The sequence below is a fragment of the Bufo bufo genome, chromosome 3 (genome assembly GCF_905171765.1).
Source record: "Bufo bufo chromosome 3, aBufBuf1.1, whole genome shotgun sequence".
Taxonomy (NCBI): domain Eukaryota; kingdom Metazoa; phylum Chordata; class Amphibia; order Anura; family Bufonidae; genus Bufo; species Bufo bufo.
The window spans coordinates 651,795,072-651,817,544 of NC_053391.1; the positions used below are offsets into that span (position 1 = coordinate 651,795,072).

Below are 22,473 nucleotides of genomic sequence, written 5' to 3' on the forward strand. Positions count from 1 at the left end.
GTGGCTGTGGATTAAATAACAGCATACTATACAATGCCAATCAGCTGCTTCTAAGGCCACCAGGATATTGTCATGCATTAAACGAGACATGGACTCGCGGGGCAGGGATGTAATATTACCACTTTACAAGGTGTTGGTGCTGCCTCATCTGGAATATGCAGTTCAGTTCTGGGCACCAGTCCATATAAAGGATGCCCTGGAGCTGGAAAAAGTACAAAGGAGAGCGACTAAACTGATTAGGGGCATGGAGGGTCTTAGTTATGAGGAAAGATTAAAATAGTTCATTTATTTAGTCTTGAGAAGAAACGTCTAAGGCAGGACATGAGTAACCTATATAAATATATAAATGGGCCATACAAAAAATATGGTAAAAAAATCTGTTCCATGTAAAATCCCCCCAAAATACAAGGGGCCACTGCCTCTGACTGGAGAAGAAAAAGTTCAGTCTCCAGAAGCGTCAAAGCTTCTTTACTGTAAGAACGGTGTATCTGTGGAATAGACGTCCTCAGGACGTGGTCACAGCAGGAACAGTGGACAGATTTAAAAAGGGTTTAGAGGAATTCTTAAAAGTAAATGACATTAATGGTTATGAAAATGTGTAGAAATCTGGGTCGCACTCCCCTTTTTCTAAAATTCGTGTCCCCACCTATCCCTTGCTTGAGCTTGATGGGCTTATGTCGTTTTTCAACCGTATTAACTACATAATTAATATATGCCCGCATTGCTGAGAAAATGAAGTTTTAATATATGCAAATTAGCCTCTAGAAGCAACGGGGGTGTTGCTGTTTCACCTAGAGGCTCTGCTCTCTCTGCAACTGTCGCAACCCTCTCTACTTTGATTGACAGGGCCAGGCAGTAAAAACGTCATCATATCTGGCCCTGACTTCTCCTAGAGTCAATCAAAGTGGAGAGGATGTGGGAGTTGCAGAAAGAGCAGAGCCTCCAGGTGTAACGGTAACGCCCCTGTTGCTCCTAGAGGCTCATTTGCATATATTATAACCTTATTTTTCTCAGTAATGCGGGCACATATGAACATGGGACCAACACAAATGTCTTCAGCTGCCAAGTGCACATGTAACAGGTCAGCCAGTGTCATAGGTACAAAACTGCTGACAGATGCCCTTTACTTAGTAAAAAAAAAAAAAAGATGATGCATTCCCTTTACATAGGAACCAATCTTGCTCTAGGCTGTTACTGGTTTACTGGATTGGGTTCCTGCACTTATATAGGAAATCTATCACAAATGTTTATTTTAGAAGATATGTTTTGCAGTTAGAAGTTTCGATACCTCGCCTGCCAGTGCTGGCACGGTGCCAGTGACAGTTTCTAAAAATGAAATGCAATTGGCGCAGACGCCTGCCGAGAGGGATTGGCATTTTATCATTAGCAGAGGGGATCTCACGTAACTGCCTTGATGCTATTAGTATGGCACCATTATGAAGAGAAATGTGTCTTGTGTCTTGTCTAACAGATGTTTCCTATGAATGTAGAAGAAAGTTTTAAATGTCACCTTGAAAACGGAATGTTACTAAGCAACTATCTTTCTCTTCAATGTTCCGTTCATGTCAGGCAGCCGAATGCAGACACATGTACTCTTTATAGAACAGAGGAACGGCTTTCATCTGGAAAATCAGGATTCTAAGTACCAGTGACTAATCTAAAGACAGAACAATAGGCCTCATTTATTTAAAGTAACTGGCGGAAAAACTGACCTTGTTTCCCATAGCAACCAATCAGAAGTCAGTATTCATTTTTAAAGGGGTTTTCCAGGGATAGACATAAAGGGGGTAATTTATTAAACAGAAATACGACTAAATTAGGTGTATCTCTGGTATAGAATCTGCGACTTCTCCCCGCTCACACCAGGTCTAAAAAAGCGGGCTCAACGCGGGCGGGGAAGGAGACGGGCCAGGGGGCACGTCTCATTTACCATTTTCTATTCCTGTTTTAGGCGTAGAAAATGGTCTAAATGTAAGACAACAAGGAAGTTATCTTACATTTAGAAGCGGCAGTGGATCCGCTGAAGTTAGGTAGAGGCCGGAGATAGTATTTTCCATCTATTTTTTATAGATGGTAGATTTATTTTTTATGCAAAGCTCCAAATCTACGTTTTCTCTTCATACAGCAACCTATTTAAATGATATGAACCCGATTGCTTGTTACCTCCACTAGGGGGAGCTTAGGAAACTTACTGAAGACAGATTTACTATTGAATTCAACTGGAGCTGTGCAAATCCATATGCAAAAAGCTCCTAAGTAGTGGCGGCTGGAAGCCAACATTCTATTATTTATACCTTGCTGTGCAAAAGGAAACAGAAGGTTTGGATATCGGAAACCTAAAAACAGCTCAAACAAGTATAAACTGTGAAATTATAAAAAAAATATAAAAAATGCACAAAGCATAGCATTTCTATGTAGCCCAACCCATGTTTTAGTTTTTTTTATGTTTTATACCTGGAATGCAAATATGGCATGGATATTGCGCTAATGTTACTATTTTCTGTTTTCAGATGAGAATAGGCATTCATTCCGGTTCGGTCTTTGCGGGTGTTGTTGGAGTTAGAATGCCACGGTATTGTCTATTTGGAAACAACGTCACATTGGCTAGCAAATTTGAATCAGGGAGTCATCCTCGACAAATTAACGTTAGTCCAACGACATACCAGTAAGTGAATGCTGCTCATAAATGATCACACCATTGTACTGTAGATACTGAACATATTTTGTCACCAGGATATGTCATAATCCTTTGATTATTATTTATTATTATGGAATAGGATTTACTTTTTTTTAAAACACCAAAGAGTAACTAAAGTCAGGTACTAAAATCAGGCTCACAAGTCAACATCAGGGGTCAGAGTCAGGTGTCAGGGTGAGCAATTTGTCTCTTAAACTTGCATTATTATACTGTACTTGACACTGAGGATGTCCTAATGTAGAAATTGTGCTAGATGACAATAGCACCCTGAGTAGGTTGATATTTATAATGTTGTGTCTCCATCATGGTTTATTATCCTTGTGTTGTGAGCTCACTGTGTTTTATTATCCCTGTTCTGTGACATCACTGTGTTTTATTATCCCTGTTCTGTGACATCACTGTGTTTATTATTTCTGTACTGTGACATCACTGTGTTTATTATCCCTGTTCTGTGACATCACTGTGTTTTATTATCCCTGTTCTGTGACATCACTGTGTTTATTATTTCTGTACTGTGACATCACTGTGTTTATTATCCCTGTTCTGTGACATCACTGTGTTTATTATCCCTGTTCTGTGACATCACTGTGTTTATTATCCCTGTACTGTGACATCACTGTGTTTATTATACCTATACTGTGACATCACTGTGTTTATTATCCCTGTACTGTGACATCACTGTGTTTATTATCCCTGTACTGTGACATCACTGTGTTTATTATCCCTGTACTGTGACATCGCTGTGTTTATTATCTCTGTAATGTGACATCACCATGTTTATTATCTCTGTACTGTGACATCACTGTGTTTATTATCCCTGTACTGTGACATCACTGTGTTTATTATCCCTGTACTGTGACATCACTGGTTATTATCCCTGTACTGTGACATCACTGTGTTTATTATCCCTGTACTGTGACATCACTGTGTTTATTATACCTATACTGTGACATCACTGTGTTTATTATCCCTGTACTGTGACATCACTGTGTTTATTATCCCTGTACTGTGACATCACTGTGTTTATTATCCTTGTACTGTGACATCACTGTGTTTATTATCCTGCACTGTGACATCACTGTGTTTATTATCCCTGTACTGTGACATCACTGGTTATTATCCCTGTATTGTGACATCAATGTGTTTATTATCCTGTACTGTGACATCACTGGTTATTATCCCTGTACTGTGACATCACTGTGTTTATTATCCCTGTACTGTGACATCACTGTATTTATTATCCCTGTACTGTGATATCACTGTGTTTATTACCCCTGTACTGTGACATCACTGTGTTTATTATCCCTGTACTGTGACATCACTGTGTTTATTATCTCTGTACTGTGACATCACTGTATTTATTATCCCTGTACTGTGATATCACTGTGTTTATTACCCCTGTACTGTGACATCACTGTGTTTATTATCCTGAACTGTGACATCACTGTGTTTATTATCCCTGTACTGTGACATCACTGTGTTTATTATCCCTGTACTGTGACATCACTGTGTTTATTATCCCTGTACTATTTCATAAATCAAGTACAATAAAACAGGCAATATTTTGCTACGCGTCTCTTCCTTAGGCCTCATGCACATGATCGTTCCGTTTTTTGCGGAACGGAACGGGCGGCTCATTGCAGAAATGCCTATTCTTGTCCGCAAAACGGACAAGAATAGGACATGTTCTATTTTTTTTTGCGGGGCCAGGGAATGGAGCAACGGATGCAGACAGCATCTTTTGCAGCCCCATTGAAGTGAATAGGTCCACATCCGAGCTGCAAAAACTGCGGCTCGGATGCAGACCCGAACAACGGTCGTGTGAATGAGGGCTAAATATAGGGAAAAAACTGAAAATGGTGACTTAAAGTATGTCCTACACACAACCATTAAATGGATTTAGTACAAACCAACCTAAAATAATATACTCAGTATAATTTAACATGATCAAAGGCTTCATTTAATCCAAAAAGAACCAAACTATTTAATTTAAAGATCCAAAATGACTTATGGTTAACAAGTGCAGGGAATCTGTTCCCCACAGAATCACTAATCTGCTCAGTAATAATTAGCTGAAGACCAGATGTTTCCTTATTATGGGCTGACAGAAAGTGTCTCCATACACTGTGGTTAGCAACACCTTTCAATCAAAAATCACCGCCACCTGTATAATCACCTAGTCTGCATAAGGAGCTTCACCACTCCCACCGAAACCACAATGAAAGTTCAATAAGCAAACATGGGATCACTTTTAACCTCTTGGTATAGCATGCGATACAGTGAGCTTCTTAAATGGGTTATCCAACACTTATAATGCCCCCCAAAATGCAGGAGCCCCTCATACAGATTATACTTACCCCACTCCCTGCGTCGCTCCTGATGCCTGCATGACTGTCGCTGCATCTCCCCGTCTCATGGATAAAAACATCTGGCGGGGGCAGTGGGGGGGGGGGGGGGGGTAGATGTTCAGCCAAAAGCAGGCTGCGACAGGAACGAGCCTCCCTAGCGTCACCCGCAATGCTAGGGAGGCTCGTTCCCGTCACGGCCTGCTATTGGCTATCCCAACTGAACCCCCCACTCCCCGGGATGAGATGCAGCGGTGGTCGTGAGAGCATCAGGAGCGACACGGATGCAGGGGCGAGGTAAGTATAACCTGTATCAGGTGTCCGGGCATTTTGGGGGTTGTTATACTCACGAACAGCAGGTAGTTCACCGTAATCTTTCTTTTATTGAGTATTGCCTCATGCACACGACCGTGGTGTGTTTTGCGGTCCGCAAATCGCGGATCCGCAAAACACGTAAGCGCCCGTGTGCCTTCCGCAATTTGCGGAATGGAACGGGTGGCCCATTGTAGAAATGCCTATTCTTGTCCGCAAAACGGACAAGAATAGGACATGTTATTTGTTTTTGCAGGGCTATGGAACGGAGCAACGGATGCGGACAGCACACGGAGTACTGTCCGCATCTTTTGCGGCCCCATTGAAGTAAATGGGGCCGCAAAACAACGTGGACCAAAACAACGGTCGTGTGCATGAGGCCTATTTCACATTGGGAAATATTCAATAAAAGTGTAGACCATGAGGGCTGCTGAGATGCACATCACTCTATCCTTCTCCATACTCCACGCAACGTTTCGGGAGACTTGCCCCCTTACTCAGTTCTTGAGTATGAATTAAGAAGCTCTATGCTTATTCATGAGTGTCCTCAAACCTTGCACCGTGCGGCCAACATGTTGAGGGCTGCATAGACGTTGCAGGAAGTAAACCACATACGACGTAGCACAATTTAAAAAAGCTTTTTGTATAAAAAACTTCACCTGTAGTCTGCAAACAAAAGGAAGTGGTGCCATGAATAATATTGAAGCAGCACAGGCAGTCGGATCTGGTGGGTACTTGGAAATGCGGCAGCAAACGCTGCTTGTGTTGCCTCAATATTATTCATGGCACTATTCCCGTTCGTAGACTACAGGTGAAGTTTTTAGATAAAAAGCTTTTCAAATTGTGCTACATCGTATGCGGTTTACCTCCAATGCCCGTGCAGCATCCAATATGTGGGCTGCACTGTGCAAAGTATGAGAACAAACATGAATAAGCACACAGTAGATAGAATATTTGCAAAGGTGTTGTTAACCACAGTGTATGGATGTATGGAGACACTTTTTGTCAGCTCATAATAAGGAAACATCTGGTCTTCAGCTAATTATTACTGAGCAGATTAGTGATTCGGTGGGGAACAGATTCCCTGCACTTGTTAACCCCGAGTCATTTTGTATCTTTAAATTAAATATGTTGGTTCTTTTAGGATTAAATGAAGCCATTTTAGGTTACTTGGTACTAAATCATTGTTATTAGTGCTATTCAGGGTAAATTCGATTTGCCGCTAAGCCGAATTTCCTCGTGCTTCATGGTAGAGAATCGATTTTTCCTGAAATAGTGTATAAAAAAAAAAAAACATACTTACCTCATTCATTTGCTCACGACGGGCCAACCGCCGCCATCTTGCTTGAAGAACTCGCACGAGATCCCGTGCGCAGTAACGTATGACGTCACCACGCTGGCCGACGTGATGTCGTCATCACGGGCCATGCAAGATTTCATTTCGCACCAGATCTTCCCGTCGCAAGCAAATGGATGAGGTAAGTATGATTACATTTTTTATTTTTTTATTTTACACCCGAATATTTCTATCAGATTCCACAAACATATATCAAAGCGGCATCTGAGGGGTACAATGACGGAGAGCGGCTCCCTGTCATTGCACCCACTACTTACTTCATCACAAAGCTAATTAATTCGTCATGAAGATAATTTTTTTGAAAAATCTAATTTCTAATAAAACTTTTCAATACTTCGCTCATCTCTAATTGTTATCCATTTAATGGTTCATTTTTATTGTTCATTCATGTGTGGGACGTACTTTGTCACCATTTCCTGTTTTTCCCCTATATTTAGTGTAATGTTTCCTTCCCAGTCTTTATGTTACTAAGAAGAGACTGGTCTACTCTCGAAATGTGTTGCACCGTATCTTCTCCTGTTTCATTGTTTTTAATTAATAAATTTGTCAATGGTAGTAATACTCTGTGATCTCCATTTTGTATCCTTCTTACCTATTACACTATCAGAGCTGCTGTTCCACGGAGTGGAGCTGCACATTCTGTTGGCGTTTTTTTTTAGAGCTGTTCACATTTGCATGTCCTCAGCAGAGTTTGCTGGCCTGTGCACAACGCTCTTTTGCTCAATAGGCAGGTCATTAATTTGTGGGTTTCACAAATGTTAGAACGGAAAATAATAAAGTGAAGTTCGGGTCCCCATTGACTTTAATGGGGTTTGGGTTCGGGGTCAAGTTCGGGTCAAGTTCGGGTCCCGAACCCGAACTTTGGCCTGAAGTTTGGCCGAACCCGGCGAACCCAAACTTCCACAGGTTCGCTCATCCCTAGTCACTGATTATTTTGCCCTTCCTCTGATCCATCAGAACAATGAGCCCATGAAAAACAGATCCTGTTTGTTGAGCTTCCGCCTTCACTCGGTCAGCATTTGGTCAGTAATACATCAGTATTGCTAAAGCCAAAAAAAACAGGAGTGGATCCAAAACAGAGATAACACGTGAATGGAAAATTTGCATGCCTTCTGTGTTTTGTACCCACTCCTGCTTTTGGCTACCAAATCATAAGCCAATTTTGATGGGACAATACAGGCCTTACAGCTGCTACACAGACAGGATTTGTTGTACGTCTCATTTTTCTTTCTTTCTGACAGATCAGAAGAAGGGTCAAATAAATGATGATGTCAGCCAGGCCAAAAAGGCAAAATAGTGGCCCAGTCATGGAGTGGGGAGGGTGGGAGAACAGCTTGAGAAATCCACAGATTTTCCCAATGACATAGTGTTGAGGTAGCAACAGCATGAGGAGACCACAGAGTGGCCCAGTGGCATAGTAGGGAGGTGGCAGGAGCAACAGCATGAGGAGACCACAGAGTGTCCCATTTACATTGTGTTGAGGTGGCAGCAGCATGAGGAAGCCACACAGTGGCCCAGTGACATAGTGTTGAGTTAGCAGCAGAATGAGGAGACTACAGAGTGGCAAGGTGACATAGTGTGGAGGTGGCAGCAGCCGCATGAGGAGGCCACAGATTGGCCCAGTAACATAGTGTTGAGTTAGCAGCAGCATGAGGAGGCCACAGACTGGCAGGGTGACATAGTGTGGAGGTGGCAGCAGCATGAGGAGGCCACAGACTGGCAAGGTGACATAGTGTTGAGTTAGCAGCAGCATGAGGAGGCCACATACTAGCAAAATTATATAGTGTGGAGGTGGCAGCAGCATACAGAGGCTACAGACTGGCAAAGTGACATAGTGTGGTGTCAGCAGCAGCAAGAGGAGACCACGGAGTGGCACAATGACAGAGTGTGGAGGTGGCAGAAGCATGAAAAGACCACAGAGCGGCACAATGACAGAGTGTGGAGGTGGCAGCAGCAGCATGAGGAGGCCACAGACTGGCAAGGTGACATAGTGTGGAGGTGGCAGCAGCAGCAGCATGAGGAGGCCACAGATTAGCACAATGACAGGGTGTGGATGTGGCAGCAGCATGAGGAGACCACAGAGTGGCACAATGACAGAGTGTGGAGGTAGAAGCAGCAGCATGAGGAGGCCACAGACTGGCAAGATGAGATAGTGTGGAGGTGGCAGCAGCAGCATGAGGAGACCTGAATGGTGAGGTGGCAACAGCATCAGGAGACCACAGAGTGACCAGGTGACAGAGTGGGGACGTGAGTGATGATAACAGTACCCACTGACGATGGTGGGTGTAAGAAGGAGCACTTGGCATCAGATGTGTGGCATCAGGCGGGTGGAAGCATCAGAATAGTAGCTGAGGCAGGTAGCCAGAAGAAACCGGTCTCTTTTGTCAAGGTTTGGGTGAGGCAGCATGAATGAACTAATCTGATGCATCAGGAATTGGTGGGTGGAAATCCTGGCTGATCCACGCCTGATTCATCTTGACAAAGGTCAGTCTCTCCACATTTTGGGTGGAAAGGGGAGTTCTCCTTGGGGTAATTATGGCCCCCGCAGCACTAAACACCTGCTCTGATGCAACACTACTGGCCGGGCAGGACAGCTTTTTCAGGGCAAACTCAGTCAGTTGCGCCCACGAATCCAGTTTGGCTGCCCAGTAGTCCAGGAGATCTTTAATGTAGGGTGGCAGGGTGCTGTCCAAGTATGCCATCACCTGCTGGTTCAGGTTCTGCTCCAGGTCTGGCTGCTGCTGCTGGTGAGTAGTTTGTTCACTAGTCAGGTTAAGAAAGCTGCTCATCATTGACTCTAGACTCAAGCTGGTGCTGATGGAACTGGTACTGCTCCTACCCCCCCACCCTGCCACAGAAGCCATGGCAGTGGAACGAGAGCACCGAGGGCCCCCCCAGTCAGACCTGCGAGAGGATGAATGATGGCGCAGATAGGCAGCGGCCAACTGACTACATAGGATGTCTCTATAGTAGTTCAGTTTGTCCTCCCTGTCAGCGGGTGTAAAAAAGGCACCCATTTTGGACAGTCAGCGAGGGTACAACAAGGTGGAAAGCCAGAAGTCATCCCTCCAATTCGGCTGTCACTACCCAAGCAAGTGAGCATGCAGCGGGCCATTTGCGCAAGTGACTCAGAGGGACTCCCTGCCTCCATCTTCACTGCATACTGCCAAGGTGTGCCTGGGTCATCTGCCTCGTCGCATATAAGCCTATGTTTGGGGATGCTGTTCTACCGCTGCAGCTCAAGGAGGGTGTGCTTTGCTGTGTACGAGTGGCTGAAGTGCGTGCAAAGTTTCCTGCCCATTTTTAGGATGTCTTGCAGACGGGTGAAAGACTTCAGGAACCGCTTGACAACCAGATTGAACACGTGTGCCATGCAGGGCGCATAGCTCAGTCCTCCTTGACGCAGAACCGACACCATGTTCTTCCCGTTGTCGGTCACCATGGTTCCGATTTTGAGTTGTCGCGGAGACAGCCAGGATTCAATTTCTTGATAAATCACACGGAGCAGTTCCTCCCCTGTGGGACTCTGTTCGCCCAGGCAAATGAGGTATAGAACAGCATGACACCGCCGAGCCCTGCACATGTGGTATGCTGGAGGAGCATTGTGAATTGTCCCTGCAGTGGAGGCTAAGGACACGGTGGTGGATGAGAAGGCAGAGGTGGACATTGTCGAAGAACCAACGGCGTGAGAACGTGAGGGCGGAAGCGGTGTCACCTGGCTAAGTTGCTGGTTTGGCTGGGCAGGAACCACGTTTGCCCAGTGAGCCGTAAAGGACATATATTGTCCTAGACCGTAGTTACAGCTCCACACGTCGGAGCTGCCGTGCACTTTGGCAGACACCGACAGGCTCAAGGACTGGCCCACCTTCTGTTCTACATATTTGTGCAGGGCTGGTACTGCCTTTTTGGCAAAGAAATGACAGCTTGGGACTTTCCACCTCGGCTCTGCAGAGTCCACTAGTTTAAAAGGGAGGGACTGCAGTACCAGCAACTTGGCCAGGAGCACGTTCAGCTTCTGAGCTGTTGGATGAGTGCACATATACTGTTTAGTGTTGAGCGGGAGGTGCCATATTCGATTTCGCGATATTTTGCAAATATTCGCTTGAATATTCGTCGAAATCGAATATTCGTCATTTTTGTATTTATCGCGATTAATATGCGATTTAATCATTCGCATATTGCGATTTTTAAGCTTAGAATTAGAAGTTATAAATTATAACTTCTAATTGCCTTATAACTTAATAATAAGGCAACTTTCCTATTCTTTAATCTTGGAGATCTAGATTTAACACAAATATAGCGCTATATTCTATGTCTTTGTTAATAAAAGAATCAAGATAGCGAAGTATTCTTTATTCTACATCAACAAAGATAGCGAAGTATTCTACATCAACGAAGATAGCGAATATTATTGCATTGCAATTCCAGCTTTGGCAATTTTGCTATAGGTGGTATTGGTAGAATTAACTAATAAAACAAATATAGTACTCTATGTCAGAATAGTGCATTATAAAAGTTGGATTCGCAATGCGGTTAATAATAGCAAATATTATCGCATTGCGATTACAACTTAGGCGATTTTGATAATGGTGGTATTGGAAGAATTAACGGTCGGATAACGAATATAGTACTATATCTAAGAATAGTGGATTATAAAAGTTGGATTCGCAATGCGGTTAATAATAATAGCAAATATTATCGCATTGCGATTACAAATTAGCACTGCTAGATTCCATATTCGTTAACTTCGTAAATTCTAGCAAGCTGACCCATCCCATTAGAGACCCAGCAGCAGCTACAAGTTAAAATGGCAATGCGATTAATATAACTTGAATTAATCGCATTGGGATTTCAACTTAGACCTGGTTTACTAAATTACTTTCAATTAGCGAGGATGACGAATATATTTATTAGTCAAAACGAAATATTCTCTATCTTCGCTAATTCAAGAAAGCCAACCATTGTAAACCAGGTACAAGGTAAAATCGTTATGCGATTTATTCAAGTTATATTATTCGCATTGCGATTGCAACTTGATTCTCAAATCCGACAGTACATTCTAGCATGGAGGCGTTCCCATGGTGATGGGGACGCTCCATGCGCACGGGAAGTAGATAGAGGCGGCAACGGGCACTGACTTGAGCGGGCAGGGAGCAGGGAATCATCTCTTAAAAGTACCGCCTTTTGAAAAGCTAGGGTAACAATAATTTTTTTTTTTTTAAAACTGAATATTCGAAATAACAAATATATAGCACTATATTAGAAATATTCGCGAATTAGCGAAGTGGCGGTATTCGATAAAAAATTTTGCAATTCGAATATTCGCGCTCAACACTAATACTGTTGTCTCTTGGTGTAACGAACCAGCAGGTGCGAACCCACTTTTGCCACTGACCGGCTAGACTCTGGAGGGGCGTGACTAAGCAACACCAGGTATTGACTAGAGCCTCTGGTGGTGAGGATAGACTTGAGCCACGGTAGTTGCCAGGGGCGACTCCAAGAGTAAGACCAAGTCAGTGGCAGCTGGTCCGGCATAACGAAAGATACCAGCAAGGGTACCCACGGAGACAGACAGGGATACCGATACAGAGCCAGATACAGATACAGATTGGTGTTTCCCCCTCCAGGGAAGCTAGGGACTCTTTTTCTCACAAAGGCAGCATGGAAGCAGTGAGACACTGCCAGACAGGACAAGGGAGGGACACAAGCAAAAGCAGTTAAGTACTGCCAGACTATCAAAACGCAGTTACGCACTGCTAGGCGAACATGGACAATACGCAGTTACTCACTGCTAGGCCATCATGACCTACAGGACATAAATAACAACCATGATACAGAGCAAGAACAGAGCATCATACAGGTCAGATGCAGATCAGGCAAGGACAAACAAGATACAATATACAGAATACAACAATGTAAAACCAGGCGGAACCATACAAATGGGCAGATGGTAAGACCCCTTGGGTCAGCAGCAAGGAGCTACACCTAGAATGAAACAGGACTGACTGATCCCAAGCCCCACAGCTCACAGAAACTTAAGGCTGCTTAACGAGGCACCTGAGAAGCCCAACCCACGCACAGATCCACAGGCATAGATCAGGGGAGTTAACCCCAACAGAACCAAACAGGAGCAGGCACAAAAATGACTGACGAGGAGTAGGAGGGCGAGGAGCAGGAACATCAGGACCGGTAGATGATCGGAAGGATAGACAGCTCCCTTCGGCTGGGGGAGCCTTGACTGCCTGAAATCGGGTGCGTGCCACTGGTCGATACAGCAGTTGCTGCGGCAGGCTGGACCACCACATTGGAGCCACGGTTCTCCCAGGCCACTTTATGGTGACGCTGTATATGTTGACGCAGGGGCGTGGTGCCAACATTGGCACCCTGGCACGTTTCACCTTCTGCCCACAAATTCAGCAAATGGCCAAGTTCACCTCCTCTGGTGGCTTAACAAAAAACGACCACACCGCTGAGTAGGTGATTTTACCCGCAACACTCCGAACTGACTGACTGCTACCGCCGATGCCTCCGTGAACACCTGCACTACTACTTTCCGGGCAGGTAAGCTCCTGCGAATCGGGAGGTCTACCCAGGGTACGTTTGGCTCCCGACTTTCCACTGCTGCCACCCTGCTGACTCCTGGCCACGCTACCGACTTGCTGGCTCCGCCGCTGCCTCACTGGCAAGCTGCCACCTTCGTCACCCGGCTCCCAAGTGCGATCGGCCACATCATCATTGAGTACTGTCCGCATATCACTGATGTCCTCCAGAATGGTCTCTGAGCCAGGAGCCTTACCGCTCGCAACACCAGCTCCCACGCCACTCTCCTTATCACTACTTGCCCGCCTACCGGAGGAAGCGGCAGATCTTGGCTGGGCAGTAGCTGCTGACTGTCCTAGCTGTATAGTGGAGATAAGCCCACAACTTGCAATACGTCTCTGGTTGAGGGAACAGAAAATGACAGAGGCAGGTTGAGGACAGGTGAGGGCACGGGGCATGCTCCCGGGCCATGCCAACTAAGGGTTGTGTCTGACAAACCCACTGACTCTTGGCTGGGGGTGTCTGATGTCACTTGGGACGAAGTGGATGACCGAGTCAACCATTCAAGAACCGCTGGGTTGCTGGTCAAGACACGACCGCTAGATGACACTGGGAGCTCAGGCCTCTCAAAGTGACCCCTGCTGCCACGCCCCCTTACTCTGCTGCGACCTCTGCCTGCGCCATAAACATTTAGGCCTTTGTCCCTCCCCTGTGCAGGGCCTGTCACTTCTCTGTCTGACATACTGTGGGATCAAATAAGCAAATAAAAAGGAAATTAATACACCCCAAAAATGGCTGTAATTTTGTCATTTCACCACACAACGGCAAATAATACTTTTTTTGCCACTAATACACACCAAAATGGGCTGCAATTTTCTTACTTCACCACACAATGGCTAATAAGTCCTTAGTTTTGCCAGTAATACACGCCAAAAAAGGCTTTAGAACATATAACTAATAAGACATAGAAATATTTCCTAGTACTACACCCTGTTAATGGCTGTAATGGCAATTTGGATCCCCAGTCAGTGCAGCAAGGTGTAATAGGATTGTTCCCATTACCCAGTCTGTACATTCCCCTACTGAACCCTGTTCTCCTTTTATAGTGTGGAATAATTCCTCTCTATCCTTTCCCTACACTTCTAATGATCTTTCCCTGAACTTCTATTCAGCAAAATAAAAGCTGTAAAGTATTCCCTAGCACTTTCCCTAGTGCCTGGTGACGTCTCTCCCTGCGCTAAGTACACTGGAAAATGACAGAATCCAAGATGGCTGAGGCTATTAATAGAGCTGTAACATGACAGGGCTGGCTGCTGATTGGCTGCATGAATGGCATTGTGGGTGATCCCTCGTTCCCAGAGTTCTTTGCTCCATGTTCTAACATGTGCAGCAGCCATTTTAGGAAAAAATGTGATTCGTTACCACGAAGCGTGAGGAAATTCGGACTCTGTGCAAATCAAATTTTTCCTAAAATTCGGAACGAATTCCACTTCGCCAACTTTGATTCGCTCATCTGTATTTATTATCCCTGTACTGTGACATCACTGTGTTTATTATCCCTGTATTGTGACATCACTGTAATTATTATCTCTGTACTGTGACATCACTGTGTTTATTATCTCTGTATTGTGACATCACTGTGTTTATTATCCCTGTATTGTGACATCACTGTAATTATTATCTCTGTACTGTGACATCACTGTGTTTAATATCCTTGTAGTGTGACATGACTGTGTTTATTATGCCTGTACTGTGACATGACTGTGTTTATTATCCCTGTACTGTGACATCACTGTATTTATTATCCCTGTGCTTTGACATTACTGTGTTCATTATCTCTCTGGATTGTGACATCACTGTGTTTATTATCCCTGTACTGTGACATCACTGTAATTATTATCTCTGTACTGTGACATCACTGTGTTTAATATCCTTGTAGTGTGACATGACTGTTTATTATGCCTGTACTGTGACATCACTGTATTTATTATCCCTGTACTGTGACATCACTGTGTTTATTATCCCTGTACTGTGACATCACTGTATTTATTATCCCTGTGCTTTGACATTACTGTGTTCATTATCTCTCTGGATTGTGACATCACTGTGTTTATTATCCCTGTACTGTGACATCACTGTATTTATTACCCCTGTACGGTGACATCACTGTGTTTATCATCCCTGTACTGTGACATCACTGTGTTTATTATCCTTATAGTTTGACATCACTGTGTTTGTTATCCCTGTACTGTGACATCACTGTGTTTATTATCCCTGTACTGTGACATCACTGTATTTATTATCCCTGTACTGTGACATCACTGTGTTTATTCTCCTGTACTGTGACATCACTGTGTTAATTATCCCTGTACTGTGACATTATTGTGTTTATTATCCCTGTACTGTGACATCACTGTGGCCATTATCCCTGTACTGTGACATCACTGTGTTAATTATCCCTGTACTGTGACATTATTGTGTTTATTATCCCTGTACTGTGACATCACTGTGGCCATTATCCCTGTACTGTGACATCACTGTGGCCATTATCCTATCCCAGTATTGACTAACCCTATATACATGTGACTGGATCGAGGGCAAAGTATGACATTCTTCTAACATTTTTTTGTATTAACTTTATATTTCAAGCTCTTTTTCTCTACCCATAGTAGATCCAATAATCTACAATACCTCATAGTCAAGTTCTACTAATGTATTTAAATAGAATTTTACTGCATAATGTTTTGTCAATTGTTGCTTTCACAGACGTTTTCCAATTAATTAATATATTTCTCTCTCAGTGTCCACCTAATGTGTCGAGTGCTGGTCAAAAGAAGTCACTTCTAAATGAATATTAGACAGTCCATTGGAAAACCCCTTTAAGCATTTCACATGCAGATGTTTATATCTTTATTATGGAACTTTTCCATATAAAATTGAAAGTGCGGATGAATTCACCTTCAGTTTCCTACAGCTAAAGAGTAAAACCTATTTAGTTTTTGGATCGTCATGTCCTTCATTTGACCTCCAGCTAAGCAGAGAGGCAAGCTATTAGTACTGGGATTAAATTAGAAACAGGGTCCTTCAACATAGGGAGCTCTTGTGGAAAGTACAGTACTCCAGTTCATGGTCTGACTTAGCGGCGAAGGGTATATCCACTAAGAGATAACAGTATAATTTCTCCAGAGGCCAGCTATGCTCACAGATATAGCATAATTGAATTACAGACTTGGAGGATCTATCTGCCTTGTGACGTAAGCAAGGATTTTATTCTGGAATGGAAACTTAAATATAGCACTCCACAGACTGTACTATGAAAAAATAAAATAAAACAGGAATCGTTTTATTCATGGGTACCTTAAGAATCGGGAGTAGCTATGATTAGAGGAGATCATGACCGAATTTCCAGAAGAAAACCCACTTTTGAGATGTTTTGAACTCACTTCAAACAAAAATATTTAGGGTGTGAGCAATCATTCCTTCTCTATTTCTGGATATTAGCATGAAGTTCTCCATGTCTAGGGGAGCCAAAGATATCCTCAAAGAAAATTTCATCTTTACATGAAAACTGGACTTTATATTTTCAACAGAAAAAAATGGAATTCTTCAGTTCAACTTCAAATGCTGCCCATTAACCTCTACTATGCTTACTACACATTTATCAGTTAACTAGTTTAGGGGCACCCACGGTATATTTATGGTGGGTGGTTCAAGAGCTTAAAGCCAGCATCATAGTACATTTATGGCGTTGGTTAAGCCTTCCACTGTCAAAACATTGTTGGGGACCCTAGAGAAGACAGAACTGGTTTTCATGGCTTCTGTCTTCTCTATGCCCATATACACAGAGCTCGATGAGCACCATGAACCAAATGGAAGCAAGCAGCAGCAGCACAGCTGTACCTATTGGTCCTGGTAGTCGTGACTGGCCACATGATGGGCAGAAGCCCAGTAGATGGTGGCTACTGCTGCTGGTTCTAACAAAACTCAAGACAGCCCTAACGTTAGCAGTTGTCATGGCAACAGGACATCTTTCCCCTTTATCTGAAGCCCCAGTTAGATGGTTAAGGTATAGTGAAAAAATATATTAAAAAAAATATTAAAGTCTCCCAATGGTCTTTTATGGGAAAAAAAGAGAATAAAAAAGTAAACGAAGAAATGAAATAAAAAAATACACAAAAAATAATCACCACAAAAAAAGCATTATATTTAGAGATGAGCGAATCGAAGCTGATGAAGTGGAATTTGATCTGAATTTCAGGAAAAATTCGATTTGCAACTAATGCGAATTTCCTCGCTGTAGCCTAAAATGACGGCTACATGTGTGAGGACTGAGGACATGGGGAAAGGAACTCTAGGAATGCGGGATCATCCAGATTGACATGCCTACATGCAGCCAACCAGCATCCAGCCAACCCTGTGATGTCACAGCCCTATAAATACGGCAGCCATCTTGGATTCAGACATTTTCCAGCGTTCTGAGTGCAGGGACAGACATGAGAAGGCGCTAGGAACAGCAATTGGAAAAACTTGATTGTGCCAAAAAAAAAAGAAAAAACGATTTATAAGTGAAGGAAAAGGATAGGGAGGAATCATTTCACAGCATCTTAGTGCAGGGAGACAGGTCAGAAGGCGCTAGGGACAGTGCTAGAAAAGCAATTTACAAGTGCAGGGAAAGATAATTTGGGGATCCAAATAGCCATTATACAGCTCTGTCATTCCAACTTTTTGTTCTTGGGGTGCAAGTGCCATGTTAAAAAGCCTTTAGTGGCTTACTGTATATCTGTGGAAAAAGAAAAATATATACACACTTCACAGCTGCAGTTTTTTCTAGTGGAATCATATAGGAGCGTATTTCAATAAAAAAAGAAAAATATATACGCACTGCACTGTTGGAGTTCTTTCTGGTGAAAGCGTATAGGGGGGTATTTCAGTCCTATAAGAAAAATATATACGCAGTTTAGTGTTTAAGTATTTTCTGGTGAAAGCGTATAGGGGCATATTTCATTAAAAAAAGAAAAATATATACACACTTCACAGCTGCAGTTCTTTCTGGTGAAAGCGTATAAGGGCGTATTTCAGTAAAAAAAGAAAAATATATACGCACTGCACTGTTGCAGTAATTTCTGGTTAAAGCGTATAGGGGCGTATTTTAGTACTGCAAGAAAAATATATACGCAGTTCACTGTTTAAGTTCTTTCTGTTGAAAGCGTATAGTGGCGTATTTCATAAAAAAATTAATAATCTATACGAACTTCACTGCTTTATTTTTTCCTGGTGAAAGCGTATAGGGGTGTATTTCATTAACAACAAGAAAAATCTATACGCACTTCACTGCTTCATTTTCCCCCGGTGAAAGCGTATAGGGGCATATTTCTGTAACAAAAAGAAAAATCTGCACACATTTCACTGCTTAATTTTTTCCTGGTGAAAGCGTATAGGGGCATTTTTCCGTAACAAAAATAAAAAATCTATACACACTTCACTGCTTATTTTTTTCCAGGTGAAAGCTTATACGGGCGTATTTCAGTACTACAAGAAAAATATATTCTCAGTTCACTTCTGCAATTATTTTTTGGCGAAAGCGTATAGGGGCATATTTAAGTACAACAAGAAAAATATATTTGTCACTTTTAGGGCTGTTTTAATTTGCGTTTAATTTATTTAGTTCAGCTAAAAGTATGTCAGGCAGATAAGTGCCAGGCCATGCACAGAGGAGTGGCAGAGGCCTAAATGTTTCTGGTGCACGCAAAGGTCGCAGCATACTAACGGGTCGTGGCAGCAGGAGTCGCAGCGAGAGGCCTGAGCTCCCAGTGTTATCTAGCGGTCGTGTCTTGACCAGCAACCCAGCGGTTTTTAATTGGTTAACTCAGTCATCCACTTCGTCCCAAGTGACCTCAGACACCCCCAGCCAACAGTCGGTGGGTTCTTCAGACACAACCCTTAGTTGGCATGGCCCGGGAGCAGGCCCTGTGCCCTCACCTGTCCTCAACCGGCCTCTGTCCTTTGCTGTACCATCACCCAAAGAAGTATTGCATGCTGTGGGCTCAGCTCCACTATACAGCGAGGACAAGCTACTAGAGGACAGTCAGCAGTTACTGGCCAGCAAAGATCTGGAGGAGACATACACCGCTTCCTCAGCTAGGCGAGCAAGTAGTGATGAGGAGAGTGGCGTGGGAGGTGGTGTTGCGAGCTCCTGACCCAGATACCGTTGAGGAGAACATCAGTGACGTGCAGACACTACTCGATGATGATGAAGCCGATCTCACTTGGGAGCCGGGTGCAGAAGGGGCTTCATTATCATCAGGAAAAGAGGGTGGCAGCTTGCCTGTGAGCCAGCAGAGGAGCCAGCAAGCCGATAGGGTGGCCGGGAGTCAGCAGGGTGGCAGCAGTGGGAGATTGGAAGCCAAACAGGCACGGGGTAGACCACCTGCTTTGCAGCAGCTACCTGCCCGGGAAGTAGTGGTGCAGGGGTTCAAGGAGGCTGCGGCGGTAGCAGTCAGTCAGTGCGGACTGTTGGGGGGAAAATCACCTACTTGGCGGTATGGCAGTTTTTTGTAAAGCCGTCGGAGGCCATATGTAGAATCTGTGGGCAGTAAGTGAACCGTGGCCAGGGTGCCAATGTTGGCACTACGGCCCTGCTTCAACGTTTGCAGCGTCGCCACCCAGTGGCCTGGTAGAGCCGTGGCTCTGATGTGGTGGTCCAGCCTGCTGCAGCAATTGCTGCATCACCCACTGGCACGCACCTCGTTTATGGCAGTCAAGGCTCCAACACCTCAACCAAAGGGAGCTGTCTGTCCCTCCCATCGTCTGATGTTCCTGATGCTCCTGCTCCTCCTACTCTTCTTCACTCATTCCATCAGCAATCGATCTCCAAAGCGATTGCCAAGAGACAGCAGTATGCGTGCACGCATCCAACGGCGCAGAAGCTGAACATGCTCCTGTCCAAGTTGCTAGTGCTGCAGTCCCTCCCTTTTCAAGTGGCGGATTCTGCACCTTTCAGAGAACTGATGGCTTGTGCCGAGCCGACGTGGAGAGTCCAAAGCTGTCATTTCTTTGCCAAAAAAGGCAGTGCCAGGCCTGCACAAATATGTAGAACAGAAGTCCAATGGGCCAGTCCTTGAGCATGTCGGTGTCTGCCAAAGTGCACGGCAGCGCCGACGTGTGGAGCTGTAACTACGGTCAGGCACAGTAAATGTCCTTTACGGCCCATTGGGTTAATGCGGTTTCTGCACAGCCACACCAGCAACTTGGTCAGGTCACGCCGCCTCCGCCTCCACGTTCTCACGCCGTTGGTCCTGCAACAATGTCCGCCTCTGCCTCCTTATCCTCCTCATCCTCCACCGTGTCCTCAGCCTCCACTGCAGGGACAAGTCACAGTGCCCCTCCAGCATACCACATGTGCAGGGCACAGCGGTGTCACGCTGTTCTGCACCAAGTTTGCCTTGGCGAACTGAGTCACACAGCGGAGGAACTGCTCCGTGTGATTTATCAAGAAATTGAATCCTGGCTGGCTCCGCGACAACTCAAAATCGGAACCACGGTGACCAACAATGGGAAGAACATGGTGTCTGCGCTGCGTCAAGGAAGGCTGAGCTATGCGCCCTGCATGGCACACGTGTTCAATCTGGTTGTCAAGTGGTTCCTGAAGTCTTCCACCCATCTGTAAGACATCCTAAAAATGAACAGGAAACTTTGCATGCGCTTCAGCTACTCGTACACTGCAAAGCACACCCTCCTTGAGCTGCAGCGGCAGAACAGCATCCCCAAACATAGGCTCATATGCGACGTTTCCACCCGTTGTAATTCCACCCTCCATATGTTGGAACGACTATACGAATAGAGAAAGGCCATCAACGATTTCTTGATGATCCATGCGGATTGGAGTACTCCCCTGTGTAACTTCGATGTGAGCCAGTGGCAGCTCATGCATGACACCTGTCGTTTGTTCAGGCCCTTTGAGGATGCCACATTATTTGTCAGTTGCCAGGACTAAGGGATGAACGACTGCTTCATGTCCTGGAACAGATGCTGGTAACAATGGCTGGTCAGGGCACTGGAGATGTGGCACCTAGATCTCACGGCCACATGAGCCCTGTGGGGGCTGAACTGGAGGAGGAGGAAGACATTAATGCACAAGCAATGTGTAGCTAAATGGGTGGTTTTTCTACTCAGGTGACAGGAGAGCCAGAGGAGCTACAGGGCGATGAGGAAGACGAGACAGAGGACCCAACACGCCGTGGCAGTATGCAGTGGAGATGCAGGCAGGGAGTCCCTTTGAGTCACTTGCACAAATGGCCGGATGCATACTCACTTGCTTGCGTAGTGACAGCCGAATTGTCACCATTCAGCAGAGGGATGACTTCTGGCTCTCCACCTTGTTGGACCCTTGCTACCGGTCAGAATGGGGGCTTTTTTTTACATCCACTAAGAGGGAGGACAAACTGAACTACTACAGAGACGTCCTATGTAGTGAGTTGCCTATCTGCACCATCGTCCATCCTCTCGTAGGTCTGACCGGGGGGGCCCTCTGCACTCACGTTCCTCTGCCATGACTGCTGGAGAGGGGTGGGGAGGCAGAAGCAGTACCAGCTTGAGTCTACCGTCACTGATGAGTAGCTTTCATAAAGAAGAAACTACTCACCAGCAGCAGCAGGTAGACCTGGAGCAGGACCTGAACCAGCAGGTGGTGGCATACTTGAACAGCACCCTGCCACCCCACATTGAGGATTCGCTGGACTACTGGGCAGTCAAACTGGATTTGTGGCCGAAACTAGTCGAGTTTGCTTTGGAAAAGCTGTCCTGTCCGGCCAGTATTGTGGCATCAGAGCGGGTGTTTAGTGCGGCGAGGGCCATAGTTACCCCAAGGAGAACTCACCTGTCCACCCAAAATGTGTAGAGACTGACCTTTGTCAAGATGAATCAGGCGTGGATCAGCCAGGATTTCCACCCACCAATGCCTGATGCATCAGACTAGATAATCCATGGTGCCACACCAACACTTTGACAAAAGAGACTGGTGTCTTCTGGCTACCTGTCTCAGCCACTACTCTGATGCTGCCACCCACCTGATGCCACACATCTGATGACAAGTGCTCCTTATTTTACCCACCTCTGTCAGTGGGTACTGTTAATGCCACCCACCACCCCACTCTGTCACCGGGTCACTTTGTGGTATCCTGATGCAGCTGCTGCCATCTTCACACTATGTCACCTTGACACTC

General features: G+C 44.8%; 1 protein-coding gene across 1 annotated transcript in view; it reads left to right on the plus strand.

The window, feature by feature from the left end:
- GUCY1A2 (guanylate cyclase 1 soluble subunit alpha 2) overlaps positions 1 to 22,473 on the plus strand; it is a 245,866-nt gene that overhangs the window by 214,507 nt on the left and 8,886 nt on the right. Inside the window, 1 exon segment of the mRNA XM_040426272.1 lies at positions 2,511 to 2,665. Within this exon segment, the coding sequence (XP_040282206.1) occupies positions 2,511 to 2,665 (155 nt within the window).